Source organism: Platalea leucorodia, assembly GCF_965183815.1.
Source record: "Platalea leucorodia genome assembly, chromosome: 3".
Taxonomy (NCBI): domain Eukaryota; kingdom Metazoa; phylum Chordata; class Aves; order Pelecaniformes; family Threskiornithidae; genus Platalea; species Platalea leucorodia.
In genome coordinates, this window is record NC_138825.1 from 61,014,092 (window position 1) to 61,028,713 (window position 14,622).

The 14,622-nt window shown below is 39.2% G+C and overlaps 1 protein-coding gene across 3 annotated transcripts in view; it reads right to left on the reverse strand.

Moving 5' to 3' along the window:
* Window positions 1–2,981: 2,981 nt before the first annotated feature.
* The window catches only part of PHACTR2 (phosphatase and actin regulator 2), a gene marked incomplete at its 5' end in the record, with an annotated part of 146,590 nt that continues 134,949 nt past the window's right edge, over window positions 2,982–14,622 (reverse strand). For all 3 annotated transcript variants that reach the window (XM_082307573.1, XM_082307575.1, XM_082307574.1), the window contains 2 exons: window positions 2,982–8,879; window positions 12,555–12,631. In XM_082307573.1, coding sequence (XP_082163699.1) covers window positions 8,864–8,879; window positions 12,555–12,631 — 93 coding nt within the window. In that variant the 3' untranslated portion in view covers window positions 2,982–8,863. The remainder of the gene's footprint in view (window positions 8,880–12,554; window positions 12,632–14,622) is intronic.

Below are 14,622 nucleotides of genomic sequence, written 5' to 3' on the forward strand. Positions count from 1 at the left end.
TAGGGCTTCCTCTCCTCTTGCGTCCTAAAAGTACGTGGTGGGTATCATCTTGTTGCTGCCAGCCATCTGAAGGCTGTAGTACACACCTCGTGGTACAGGAAGGTTAGCAACCCTTTGACTGCATGCTGTGAATGGGTTTTTCAGGACTGCACTGAACAAGAGCAGCTCCCTTCCTATGGTATGTCTATACTGCAAACCCAGTGACGGGTGGAATAGCAGAGCTAGCTTTTCACAAGGTAACTTAAGAGCAGAATCACCCAACTGTTAAAAATACAGTGCTTAGCATTTATCTGTGGGGTAACAAAGTAGATTAGATTACTCCTTATTGCTTCCAGGTTCCTGAGGCAGCTCTGGCATCCATAGAAGTGCGAAGTACTTGTACGTAGGCTTGGCAACAGGATCACCCCTGACAATCCCCTGTGCCTGGTGACTCCCTATCTAATAGCGGCAGTACTGTCATTCCATATACCCCAAATCTGGTCTGGGAGTATCATCATGTCAGTCTGGAAGTGGGAAAAATCAGCTTTTGCTCTCAGCTCTGTTGCTAATCACCTGTTTCATATGTGTAAGTTAAATTTCCCTGTTCAGTTTTTTTAAGTCTCAGGGTTTTCTGTCTTGCTTTAACTCATGTCCCCACCCTGTATTTCCTGTTTAGGTTCTAAGCGTTTAGGGGAAAGGACCTATGACAGTGTGATTAAAACGACAGACCCCCTTATCAGAGAAGATTGATAATGTATGTCAACAGAAATGCATCTGGAGATTAGTTTTAAGATTGAGGGATTAGCAATAATAAGCATTGTATTGCCTCCTTTGTTGATACTTAAGGGTGAGTCATCTCCTTCGAACTCATTTGCGATATATCAAAATTCAAGATTTAGTATTGCATATGAAATGTATACAAGAGAGTCTCTCAGATGGAGACTCCACTTAAGCTTCTAATTTCATCTGAGCCTTACAAGGCCATCCATCCTGCTGTACTCTCTCATTGTGTTCTCTGCTAAGACCTTCCAGTTGAAACTCAGCAAAGAGCATCTACAGAGACTGAGGGGAAAAGCGCTCAGGTCACTAACCACTTCTTTTATGCTTATGGAAGAAGAATGGTCAGTATTGGAATGGTCTCACTGTCAAGGCAGCCACTTGAAAAATAATATGCTGGAAGCACGGATTTCCTTAACATAATCAACAACTTGCCTTCCATGTGAGGAAGCTTATGGTAATATTTTTTCTCTTCGTTCTTGCAAAGCAGAAGTTATTACAAAGTAATTAAAAAGCAAAAATTATTGTCAAGTCACTTTGCAGTGTTAAAGGATTGGCAGACATACTGCAGACTAGGTTGAACCCTCAGCTGTGCAGATCAGTTCTGTCCCTGTGCAGCAGGCGTGATTTTGGTGCAAACCTGCTGTCAATAAAGTTATTCCACTGAAACTAGTGAAAACCACTTCTTGCTGGTTAAAAAAAAAAAATTAGGAAACCAGGAGCATAAATTAGGTCTCTGAACCACTGAGCTACAACACTAACTTTGTATTTTGAAAATAACTATCACCACTTTGAACACACCTCTGCATGAAGACACCGCCCACAAGAGAGCTAGCAGGTGCGTTTGAAGGCCTCCCAGAATTCAAAGGAAGGTTTCAGGTACTTTCCTTCATTTCATCTCTATGCAGAGGGACTTTTAATTCAGTCTCTGGAGGCTACTTTCCAACAAGTAGCTGCTCTCTGAAGTTAACGCCATTATACATGCACACGTACTTGCTAGAGATTCAAGAACAAAATATTTTCTGTAAAGATTTTCTGAACAATTTTATTGAGGTAATTTTCTTCATTTTATATTTATATATATTCATTCATATATATATATAATTCAAAGGGCTAAACAGTTGTCTAAGGCACTTGGAACTGTGCACAGCAGAGTATCCTACAGTACTGTACAACTAGGCAGCACACTTTTTTTTTTTTGCTTGTTAAATAAAAACACCATAAACCAAGCATAATATATGTACTGTATAAAAAAGATAATACATATTCTATTTTTCAGATTACAATGTTGGAATATATTTGTGTGTGTGTATATATATATATATAGGTATATACTACAGTACAGATAAAACCCCAAGCAGCAGCTATCATTAATTTGTAACAATTCCAGTTATTTACATTCCCAGATATCAATACACCTGTGAAAAATGCAGTATCAGACCAGCCACTTCTTCAAGTTACCGTATTCAGTCACTCTAAGCCAAGCTGCTAAAATACAAGTAAACGCATTCATTTTATAATTGTTATGTAAAATACACACTGTATAAGCTGAAAGGTTATCGGTATTGATTCCCCACAGCCTCACATCTTTTGAAAGTCATTAAACATGTGGAAAGTACATTTTAAAATGCCAGCAATTCTAAGCTGATAATGTTTCAGGTACATTTTTTATAATTATCAGTAACTATCCAGCATGAAGGACAGTGGGGAAGTCTTGGATTTTGTTTGCCTTGTTGTACTTGTAAATAGGAACATTTAGTGAAATTCGAGTGAGTTACTTTGAGCATAATTTCTTTGTACTTTTAATCAAATTAATAAAACCAACAGAGTCTAAGAACTGGCCCAGTGCCTATTAATAGATGACACTCTCCATTATGTGCTGCAAAACTTTAATTCCAGTGAATGAAATTTTCAGGTGATTGTGTCCTGCTCATAGTATATTCAGCATGTAAGAACCTCCTGGCTTTGCTGGATCCCAGTAAGACCCTACTGGAGCTTAACCACCTGCACCAGTGTGGATGGGTTATCAAGCCCTCCTTACTGGAGTCATCTCCAAGAGGTGTCCTTGCAGACGTGAGTGTAAGAGTCGTGTGCGCAAGGATTGTTAACACTGAGTAGTACCCTGCCGCAGCGTATTGCAGCTCTGCCCCTGAAATATGCATTCTTGAATGGCCAGTGTTCAAGGTACAGTTGGGTCTACAAAGCGTGACATGCTCGTATTGCCATGATTTACTGTTTGAGCAATCGTTCTGTGAAAAGCTGGGAAGGGATGCAAACGTCCTAGCTCCCGAGTGTACAGCAATGTGGTCTGCAGCGTTCTTGCACCTCTCCTAGATTTGCAGTTTGGTTGTAAATGGAATTCTATTTCTCTTTTAGGGGAAGAAAAATCTTAAGGGCTATTTAGATGGTTGTAGGTAACTAGCATGTTCCATCTCCACACCCTTCCCACCCCTACTCATACAGTTAGATGCCCATTCAAACAAGCCATTGATCTTTCTGTTTCAAATCACACCAGGTAAAATAATTGTCCAAAACACAGTTATTTCTTTAATTCCAAAATTTATACAAGTTTACAAATCAATATACACCACACAAAGTAGTGAAAGGAGGAGGAGATACGTTCAGCAACATCTTACTATATTATAACAATGTTCAAATATGGTTAAATTTGACATAGTGTCGCAAGACTTTTTTATATAAAGAATTAATGATTGAACAAGGAAATACAGAGAATACCATTACTTTCTTTGTTCCTATCCAATGCAATATTTAGCTTCTAGAAAATAATGAAATATTGGTGAAATGCTGGATCTAGTTCATATGAGCTCTATTTCCATTAAAATCCTGAAACAAGATGGGAACACTGACAAAGTGAAACAAGATCTTATTAATCATTAAAGTTAATAAATAGAAACCTGTCAAAACATTATGGTGAAACATGTTATTTTTACTCCATTTCTCCCTTTCTCTATATAGCTACACTTCCATAAGGTTTTTTTTTTTTTTTTTTCAGTTGCCTGTTAAATAGAAGCTTTAAGCTACTCTGGGGAATTTACTTTGCTTTTTATTTGATCCTCAAAATATTTTAATATGAACCTAATACAAACTTTCAAAATTGCTTTTTTTTTTTCTTTTTTTTGTTCATCAAAAGCTAGGTCCCAGCAGTGAGCACTGCACTGAGCTTTGTGCAATAAGAATAAAGACAGCAACAATAATGGAGCTAAATGTGGGAGCTCCTAAAGGCAGGAGGCAAATTTATTCAGTTTTTCACCCTGAGTATGTCTTTATTTTAGTTTACAGCAGCGGCACAGGTCTTAACTCCATGAGATATGAATAAAAACAGATGACGTGAAAGTGTTAAAAAACACGGTTCTGGTATACCTGACAATTTAATGCAAATGTAGGCTTTTAGCTTGGTTTACTTTATCATCAAAGCGTTAACAGACATTAAGACGTGGGCTCATATTCTAGTCTCTACTCAGGATGCCAGCAGTGCTGAGCCAGACCTGTCCTGCTGGTGCAGCCTGCCAGGTACCCAGGCGGCAGCGTGGCTCTCCCTACCCCGGCTCCCACCCGCCGCCAGCTGCAGCCCATGAGGGGGTTTCGGCCGATTCCCGGGCCGCTAGACTAGAGCCACCTTTTTAATCCGTGCTAGCTGGATCTTCCTTCCATTTTATGATGATACGAAATTGTGGCTCAGACCATATTTAGCATCAGGTTAAATGACAGCTATTTTGAAACACGTTCTCTGACGTAGCTGTAGTATTACTAGTCACCAGATCGGGGTTTGAAGCATCTCTGCTGGAAACAAAGCACTCATCTCACTTGGAAGGAGGGGGTCTAATTTCCGTAATATCAGGGACATTTTCCTCCTTTTGTTTCACAGCTTTCATTCGGTTTTCAAGGAAAAAAAAAAAGTAAAAAAAAAAAAAAGGTCATCTGATACGGTTTTTACATGTCAACACTGAGGTTGTGGCGCTTCTCTAAGAGCTGCTCAGTGTGGCCAAAGTAGAAGGTTGGGCTGCCCTGCCCCACACCACATCAGAGGTCGGTAAAGTCCATCACAACAAGGGACACGCATTACTGGAGGTAAATGCTAAACCCAACAAATAAATACAATCTGGTAGACCTACAAATGGCTGTGAATACTTTCAGTGATTTTGAAGAGACACTGGTCCTGATCCTACCTTGTTTCAAATCACTGGTCGAAATGGTATTTAGCTTAAATACTTTCTGAGTCAACACACAGATCACAATTAGAGGAAATTCAGGCAGGCTGTTTCTCATCTGAAACAACAAATTTCAGTTATAAGGACTAATATATATTATCTGAAAGAAGAGAGAGACGAGAGACATTCTAGAACCATTTCAATTTGTTATGTGAAGAAGAAATTAGGATTTGATTAAGCATCTGTTCTTCTCCACCCACAGCAACATGCTGTGATGCATGATCCTACTGATAAATGTGATATATGAGGTCATTTCAGAAACCACTACTTCAAGCTACTCATTTTCTCTTTGTGTGGATGCAGACGTTTGAGTTCATACCTGACTCTATGGAACATAGGTACGTGTGTAAGGTTTGTCATATGTTGCAGATGACATGCAAATGATTTGTCCAACTTGATAAAAATTAACACACTGATCCCTTTTAGCCAGCTGGACTGTACTATGTGTTGCATGGAAAGTGTTATTTTTTTCTTTGCCTTTTTTACATCTTTTTATTTTTTTCCTCAAGAACTACTCCGTAGTTTCTCAGAACTTATCCTTATTTTTTCCTCCTAACAGGCATGCAGCACCACAGAGAGTTAGGTACATGACTTATTATTTCCAATGGGCTGCTGTAGCAACTTGAAGACATTTGAAATCATCAACACAGAGGACTAGGAGATACAGCAGAAACTGACTTCAGGCAGCTCAATCAGATAAAGCAAACTGGCTTCACTGCACACAGTGACATACCAAAATCTTCTTGTTTTTTATTGCATGGATAACACTTTACAGCTGTCATTTTTCTGCCAGTTGATATTTAGAATATAAAAATAGTATCTACAATTCTGTGTGTGTGTACAATACACAATAGATAGTTTATAGTTCTAATTCTGCAAGTATACTACATTTTTACATAAGTCCCAATAAAGGCAACTCTTTTTATCCAGTTACATAAATTTGCCTAAGTAGTTTGCTAAATTGTGGGCCAAAGAGTGCATCTTAATTTTTATCATCAAAATAGTAAGAAATTACGTAAGAAATTAAAGATTAGCTCAGCATCTCTATTCAGGCTAGTATTCTGCCTCTAGCAATGGATTGTGGTGAATAATGTAAAAAAACCCCAAACCCAGAAGGAGGATAGGGAAAGCCCAAGTGATACCTCACCTACGTATGTCTTGTATCACAACGCAGCTTGAAGAAGTCTGAGCCAGAAGTTGTATCCTCATCTTTGTGTTCTAATTCTTAAACGAGAAGGTGCCACATATCTTGCCATCCATGCTCCAGGCCTAGTATAGAGGAATGTCTTCTTGCAAAGTCAACTCATTCACTTCATCCTAAGAGTTCAACAAGTTTTAGTTCGCTTGTGTAACCCGTACATATCCTGGCATGTCAGTGGAACTACTGTCTTATATGAAGTTTATATAGTCTGACTTCACCTCTGTCCAAGTTATTCTGCCTGCGCAACAGTTATCTTTCTGCCTTTAGTATCTTGGCTGCTTCCAAGTGTTTTAAAGAGATTAAGGCAACACTGAAATCTATTTAATTGCTCCGCTTGTTTCCTTTGAAGTGAAATATTGTGTTTTATACCTCAAAGTCAACATAGTAGGCCTTTATAGGATTTTGGACACACATTTCTAAATTTGGCAACAACAACAACAACAAGTTTAAGCAGGAGAACTATTTATTATGTGCTAGTGTAAGTTTTTAAGTGTATGCTAAGATTCTAAAAATAAAAAATAGGATTCTATGAGAATTGCTGACAAACCTTAACTCTAATGGCCTGATCATTCCTGCATGATTTAGTGCCAAAGAACGCATTTTCACTGCTTCCTTGATGTCAAAGTGGTGTTTCTATATTTATAAAATGATGGGCCTCACAGAAGCTAAACTGTTTTCTGCAAATGGAATCCTAATGCCTTCTATTGATTCCATTAAAAAAGGAAGGTGCTGCTTCCTTTTCTTTGCTACAACCATGTAGATGGTTATTTTATTTGGTTATTGATATTTTGGGGTCCGTGTGTCATTGGATTTTTACTAAAATGTAAGTGATCCTAACAGTCATATAAATCTATCTTTTTAAAAAAAGGTTTGTTAACCTCTTTAAAAATAATAGAGTGCCAGCTGTTGGAAAGCACTCTCCTGTTACTAGAATTGCTCTTTACTAAAATAATCCACTCCATTTATGCAAACCTGGTCTTGTTGTAAATATCAGTAAAGAGCGAGATCTAATTTTAGCCACCAAATTGCCTCCCTGCCTTTAGGCTGACATCTAGAACAACAACGTTCAATTTTATAAACTAAAAACATTCCACAAGAATCTCTTGCAGGTTCTGAGGTAAAAATCACATCTACACAGACCTTTTATTGCCTGAAAAAGAAATACTTACACTTCATAATTAAAAACTAAACAGGGCACATAAAAGACAAAAATAAATTGTAATATGTACACACATTAGAAAGGATAAATAGCAAATATGTTTTAATACTGCATTAAATGTATGCATATGTGAATTCCAGACCCCCCCAAAATGTTGTGTACATTAATTCAAAGGATAAATAAGTGCTAATATAAGACAGAGAATTTCTTAGTGTAAACAACGCCACAGGCTTTTTAATAGGCCTTTGGGCCAACTTAGAAAAACCATGTATTGCCTTTCACACTCCATACCACTTAATTTTAATAGTACTGTATTCACATATACAATTTCAAGATAGTATAAAAAATTATGAATCTAAGAAGCATTCTTCACACTCAACAAAACCAGGCTGCAGGCACTCTAAGGATTTTCCGTCAGCTTTTACAAGACCACTGGCTGAAGACATACTGCTTCATCTGGGAGCTCTTCCTCAAAGCAGTGCAAGAGTCCTTAAACGTGAGAAGTCACGTTAGTAATCACTGCTCAGGCCTACTAGTAAAGACTTTTGTGCCCAATTTCAATTCTGATTTTGGATTCACACTAGCATGATGTCAAAATTGTCACCACTGCCTGCCATAGGTGAGAAAGATGACAATCGCTGTCGTTTGAATGGCAAGTGACAGACAGCACGGAGTGTTTCTAAACATGAAGCATTTCATTGCATTCAGTGTCACATGTTATTTGTCCTTCGAATCTTGTTTATGCATCTCTGAGGATCCAGAGTATGTCAACATTAAAAACCAAAAAATATGACTTGTTCTGTATGAATGTTCAATGTATTTTCTTGAAGCATGCTCATCGGGATTTTAAAAAAGACAGCTGAGTTATACTAGAACTAATTTCTGGCAACTCTATTTACTGGCACCAGAGAAAATCACAGTTCTTCACTAAAGTACTGATGACATGAGGACTTGTGGCTTGCTGTCTTTCTAAGACAGGCTGCGGCCACTAAAAAAAAAAACATGCACAGTTGCTCACACTCTCTTTTTTTTTTTTTTTTTAAAGTAATTCTTCCCACTGGCCAAGTGCATTGTTAAGCAGTCCCATCCGTTTCACTTTTCTCCGTGGACCGACAAGCAAAGTCTCTCTTCCCCCACACTCTCAGTCCTTTTCACTCTCCCCCTCTCAGTTGCCCTCAGTCACAACCCTACGAAGTCTGATGAGTTCCTGGTAGCAGGCTCTCAAGCGATTGTCTTCCGCGCTTCCTGACTTGTGGAGCTCCAGCGAAGAAGTCCACCAATTCATCTGTGTGGGCTAGCCACAGAACCGTGGTTTCTCTTAACACTTCATGTGGGTTCTCCTCCTAGACAAATCATTTGTCCACTGATAAAGACGAGGGCCACATCCTTCATGAACCTCAGGGTAAGCTGTAGCACACACTCACGCTCAGTCAAGTTCCAGTGCAATCGCAGGTCTTCAGGACGCAATGATTTCCCCAAAGAAAATAGTTACATGAAATATGGGATGTGGTCAAACAGTTATGGACGATGAAACCTGAAATGACAAATCATTAAAAAACTGAGAATTATATTATTTCAACTGACAATGACACTGATCCTCATCCTGCTCTCACAGCTGTTTACTTCTGTTGCCTGAACAGAATTATTCTTGATTTTCCTGGTCTATGTGGGATTAGAGTCAGCCCTATTATCACCTGCTGTCTGTCTCTCTTTACTAGAAAACCAAATAGGGCTATGGCATGTCTCAGGCATGTCTGATGTATGTCTGTCTGTCCGTACCATTAACCTGTTACTATGGTCCCTGGCAGCACTCTTCCAGATACTACCTGGGCACGGCTGGGATTAGCACAGGCCAATGGGCAGACCGGATACGGGGGGACGTCACCCTGTTTTGGGGTGGGGAGAAGTTAACTGTATGAATTCAAGCTGTGCCAAGCTTGCTGGCCTCAAGGCCAGAGAACAGTCTCCAATCTCTTTTGTTTACCAATATAGATTTAGCCACAATTACATCCATTATTTGGAGACACTGCCAGTAAATCCAAAAAGCTTTGCTATGCCATAAAATCTAAATTTCTGGTTTTTAATCCTTCTGCAAAATGAAGCTAACAAAAATTTGGGTTTTTTTTAAGTAAGCAACAAATTTTATAGCACTGCAGGTGCTTTCTTCCTATTAACAGCAGCCAACTGTGGCACATGAAGGCCCAAATACACCTCACTGTTTTTTAGACTTTTAGGTAGGACGTGCATCACTCCAGATAGCCTGTATGATGGATAGCGAGGTGGGTTGTTCCAAAGGGTGTCTCCAACCTTTTCTAGAATAAGTTAGGAGCCTACAGCAATTGAAATTCTAACTCAGCTTAAATGTAATGAATCAAAGCAGAAGGGTAAGAAAGGGTAATCATATCAGGTGCTCAATGTATGTATCATCAGACTTCTAAATCTGTTTAAATGGCTTTAAAAATACATCTATCCATGAAGCAGTAAAAGATGCAGCAACTCTACAACAGCACAGGTAATGATGCACCTAACACAGCAGATTTATGTAAGTTTTTGTTTGGCACATTTTCTCTTAACAGTTCCAGAGAAAAGAAAAGAAAACAAGCCACACATTATCCCTGTAATGTGGTACAGTACAATACAGGGATGCGTTTCTCAAATAAAGGAGGTGTACACAAAAGCTGACATTCACAAGTATGCAGCTCATCTGCTAAGTGAGGGTACAGTACATTGCAAAAAAGACACAGGGTTTTTGTATTCGTGTAGAATAACAATATATTGGACTATATATAGCATTTCCATTAGAAGTGCTTTATAAACATCTACTAATATCCTCTTCCCAAACTTTTATTTATTTATCTATTTTTAGAAACTCAGTTTCTTGGATTCTGTTATGAAATAACAGAAGGAATCAGTCTAAATTACTAGGAGTAGAAAAACAGTTCAGCTGACAGTTACTACAGTAAATTATGAACAATGAAAAACAGTGCTTTCTTTCCCAAGTTTAATATCGAATTTTAACAATTCAAAGATATTGTAAATACTGATTGTAATATTAAAGCATCTTATATTGAATATGTAGTAATATAAGAAACTATACGCTACAAGCTATTTTTGTTTAATAAGCAGCTTCCTTTTTGTCTCATTCGATCACAGAACTTAATGAATAAGCCTTTGTTAACCAGCTGCCAATGCAAGTGCCTTTTGGTTTGTATTATCTCAGTGATCTCCTTGAAAAAAATTAAAAGATGAGTAATTCATTCTCTGGCTAGAGACCTTTGTCTACAGTTCTCTTAAAACAAATCACTTCTGTTGTATTAATCCAAATGTAGTGGTGAACTACATAATTTTTAATGAGAGGTCCCAGAGGAAACAATCTCTTTTTATTTTCAAAACTGCAATTGACTTAAAACATCTGCATCTAATTCTGCTCTTAATTAGCTTTTTCTAGTGTTACTCTGCTGACTCTGTGCAGTGACTCCACAACATGACCAGTGAAAAAAAAAATGAGGGTGGAGAGGGAACAGAGAGCGCCTGATTTCCCTCAGGTTGAAATTCTTCCAGGACCCTATAGAATCATCGCCTATATTTATCACAATTTGGCTGTGCCTATTTTTTACTCCATTTTCCAAGGCCCTCCTCAAGAAAAAAATTCACTTTTTAACTGGTTTGTCACTCAGTGGATCCCTGAGATTTTTGGTTCAGCTTTCAAGAATCCAATTGTAATCAGTCTCAACTGTTTTCAATTCTCTTGAAAAAATACACGATTCTTTTTGTATGACTCATGCCTATCTGTACTTATGCTTCTATACTGCAATGCAACTCAAAAAATGTAACAATGTAAGCAGGGGGTTGCACTCCATCTCTCTCAGAACGCAGCCAGGTTTCTATTCCTGCTCATTTTCCTTATCTCCCTCGGGATGCCCATTTTTTTAAAGTGGCATTTTTATATATTCTGAAGAAGATATACTACTCACTACCTGAAGAGAAAATGACATCAGAAGCCAAATGAAAATAAACAAATCTATGTTTGAAAAGGACATTTTCTAATGGTCAGAATGCGACACTAGATTAAAACCCTGCCTCCTGGTTCATCTCCTGGCTTAGGTTTGCCATCTGTGAAACTGGTTTGATTTTTTGAAAATTAATTTATTCATGTTATACCTACACTGAAGTGAGTTTACAGCATCATAAAAATTTCCATGTTTTGGTGAGAAGAAAGTCACTGAAGTTGTAAAATCAAGCACTGAACTAGGAGATGCCAGAAATCACCAAACACCCATCTCCCATTGTGAATTTTCCTTGTGACACTCTCTTTAATTAGAGGAGTCACACTCACTTGCTCGGACCCTGAGTTTGATTGAAACAGTAGGAGGAAAAGGAAGCGACCCAGCCTTGGGCAATTGTTCTTATCTGACTTAGCTCTGTGTGGAAGTGAAGACAATAATACCATGTATGCAATGTCGGCTGACCCTAACAGCAAGTTTTGCTCGCTGGTGGCAATTTTCAGCCTTTATAACTTCCAAAAAATACTAAGAGATGCCATGGGGAGGGCAGAAAGTGACAAATAGAGGAATAACTCTGCCAAACTTGAGTCCTGCTAAAAACTGTGGACACTCCGGAGCTCTTTAAATAATAATGCCTCAGACAACATCTTGATGTTACTCAAAGCATACAACAAAACAAATCCAGATGAACACATCAGAAGGAGCAAACAGGGAACATTAGAATCTGTCTTGTTCTGCAGAAAGTGCTGCCAGGAGCCTAGGTGACCCTTAGGAAGCTCCCTTCTGAAGTTCAACACATCATCTAGTTTTCACTTACCAAACACATCTACAAAAATGTATACTTCCATGAGCAAGGGAGTACTGCTAGAGAAGGACATCCCTTTTTTTGTGCTTGAAGGACTGTTAACTTCACCTGCAAGAAATGCTGAGTCCTTTCAAAGCATTATTTTTTAGATTTCCCAAACAATCTTCTTCCATGTAGCAACTGATCCACTGCAGTCACCTTCATCGCTGTATCAACTACCCAGCTTCAGGGATGACACAGGCAACACTGGGAATCCCAACGGAATCAATGGTGGGATTCAAGGGGGCTCATGGTAGGAACGTACGCAAGTCATGACACAACTGCAGACGACTTGCAGAAAGGCAGAGGGTCGCTGTCATACTTATCTCTTCGACTTATGCAGGAAGAGAGATTCACCCACCTGGTAAATTGCCGGCTTTCCTCATGTACTTCCATTTCTGTGCTTTTAAATTCATTCAGCTCTTTCCGTATTGCTGCCTAATGAACAATAATGATATATGCAACCATAAGAAATATGAATCTTAAAGAAAGCAGAGTCTGAGAGGAACCTGGCCCTACTCTTGCAGGTTCCCTTACAGTTCCCATTTTCCAGTCTCCCTTACTGTAATCTACAGCTCTTTTACACGTTTCTCATCATCAACACGAATGACTTTTTTCAGTTACAGCTATTTGAAGCAGTAGTATGCTACAAAGAGACCCAAAGCATCAAACACCAACAATAAACAAAGAAACACCAAATCCACTGCAATGGGTGAACCAAACCCCCATGGAAATATGGCACTTGCTACAGACAAAAATGGGCAAGGGATTAGGTTACCTCGACAGTCACCTGCGGAGTACGCAGCCCCGAGGGGATCGCTTCTCCGGGCGCAGCCCCTGAGGAGCTGGTGAGTCACGCTGCCTGCACAGGCACTGCACACGCAACAGGGGCCCTGTATCTCCCCACTGAAGACACGGATTCAGGAATGCAAGATGAACAGCATTCTTTTCAGTGGAATTAGTCACTTGTTTGATTAGTTTTATGTAAAATTACATGAAATATGCGGACATTTCAGGCTTGTGTTTTCAGTTGGCAGATACTAAGGAACAGCAGAAATTCAGTGCACTTTGTAAATGCCTTGTTGCTCATGTTAAAAGAGTGATAAGCAATTTACTTCATCAGGTAATACATACAATTTCTGAAATATTCTAATATATACTAGAAAGGCGTTTGTTTCTATGCCATATGCTTTCCTACCTTCACTGTGAAATGAAAGTTTATTTTTACTCACTCTTTTCTTTCACCATTTTAAATAAAAATAGTATCATTTCATTAATCCCTAAAGAAGTCTCATCTGGTGTGCATGCCTTTCAACGCAAAACAGACAAGCAGCAAATTATAGCATCACCAGACTGCGGTCTCGTAAATGAGAAACTTCATTTTAAGCGGGGGATGGTTCCGTTTAGCCACAACGGCACGCTTACACAATGCTGCTGTAATAGCTAGGAAAGAGACAGCTATTTCTGAGCACCAAATCAGCAGCAAAGACACCAGAGCTCCAGCTCCGTAATATACTTACAGTACAATTTTCTGCTCCCACTGGAAATAGAAAAATTATTTCCTTGGGAAAAAAGGGGAAGGGAGTTTCCAGGCAACTCAGGGTCTGCCTTTCTGCTGAGGCCAACAAACGTGGGGATCACAGAACCAGCCTTGGGCACCTCTTCATTACAAAATGAATTGAGATTAAAAACTGCTACCCTAAAGTAGGTAGGAAACTCCAGTGTTTTTTCTAATGCAGTCTACCCTGGTTGGACCTAGGTGAAAGCAGAGGTGCTGGGTGCTCTAACTTCCCACAGATTACATGAGGACTAGAGAGTGCTCAGCACCTCCCAGAACCAACATCTACAGAGACTTCTGGGTACATTTTTAATGTCTCCACCTTAACCTGAGATGAGATTTGCCTTTGATTGTCAGATGAGCTGGCATTGATATTAAAATACAAGCTGAAATAAAATCAGTGCTTCACAGTCCTTAGCTAAAAGACAGTGGGTTCCAGCACATATCACTTTTCATACCAAGAACATCTCATAGGATTTTCATAAAAGTTGGTTCAGACCCTGTGCTAAGAGGGCCAGCACTTTTTGATACATATATCCTACAGCTTTCCTTTTTTGAAGTGGTATAGGAGGGAAATGGAAGAGTATTTTATGGTAATCTTTGACTGATCTGTTTTTTAAAAGAGAATCACAGAATCATTTGTCTCACCCTTTGTAGTTAGGCAGAGGAACTATTAATTGCAGCACGTTGGCGGCAAACTTCCCAAGAAGGCGTGCTGCACACATACAGTCAGCTCCTGCACTGACGGTTGTGGCCAGGAACCCTTAGGACGACGGAGCAGCTTCTACCTTGTTTCACGTGAATGAGTTGCAAAAGTAACTCTCGGCGGCAGTGACGCAGGCTTCTGCCTGCAGAAACCTTGCCTGACTTC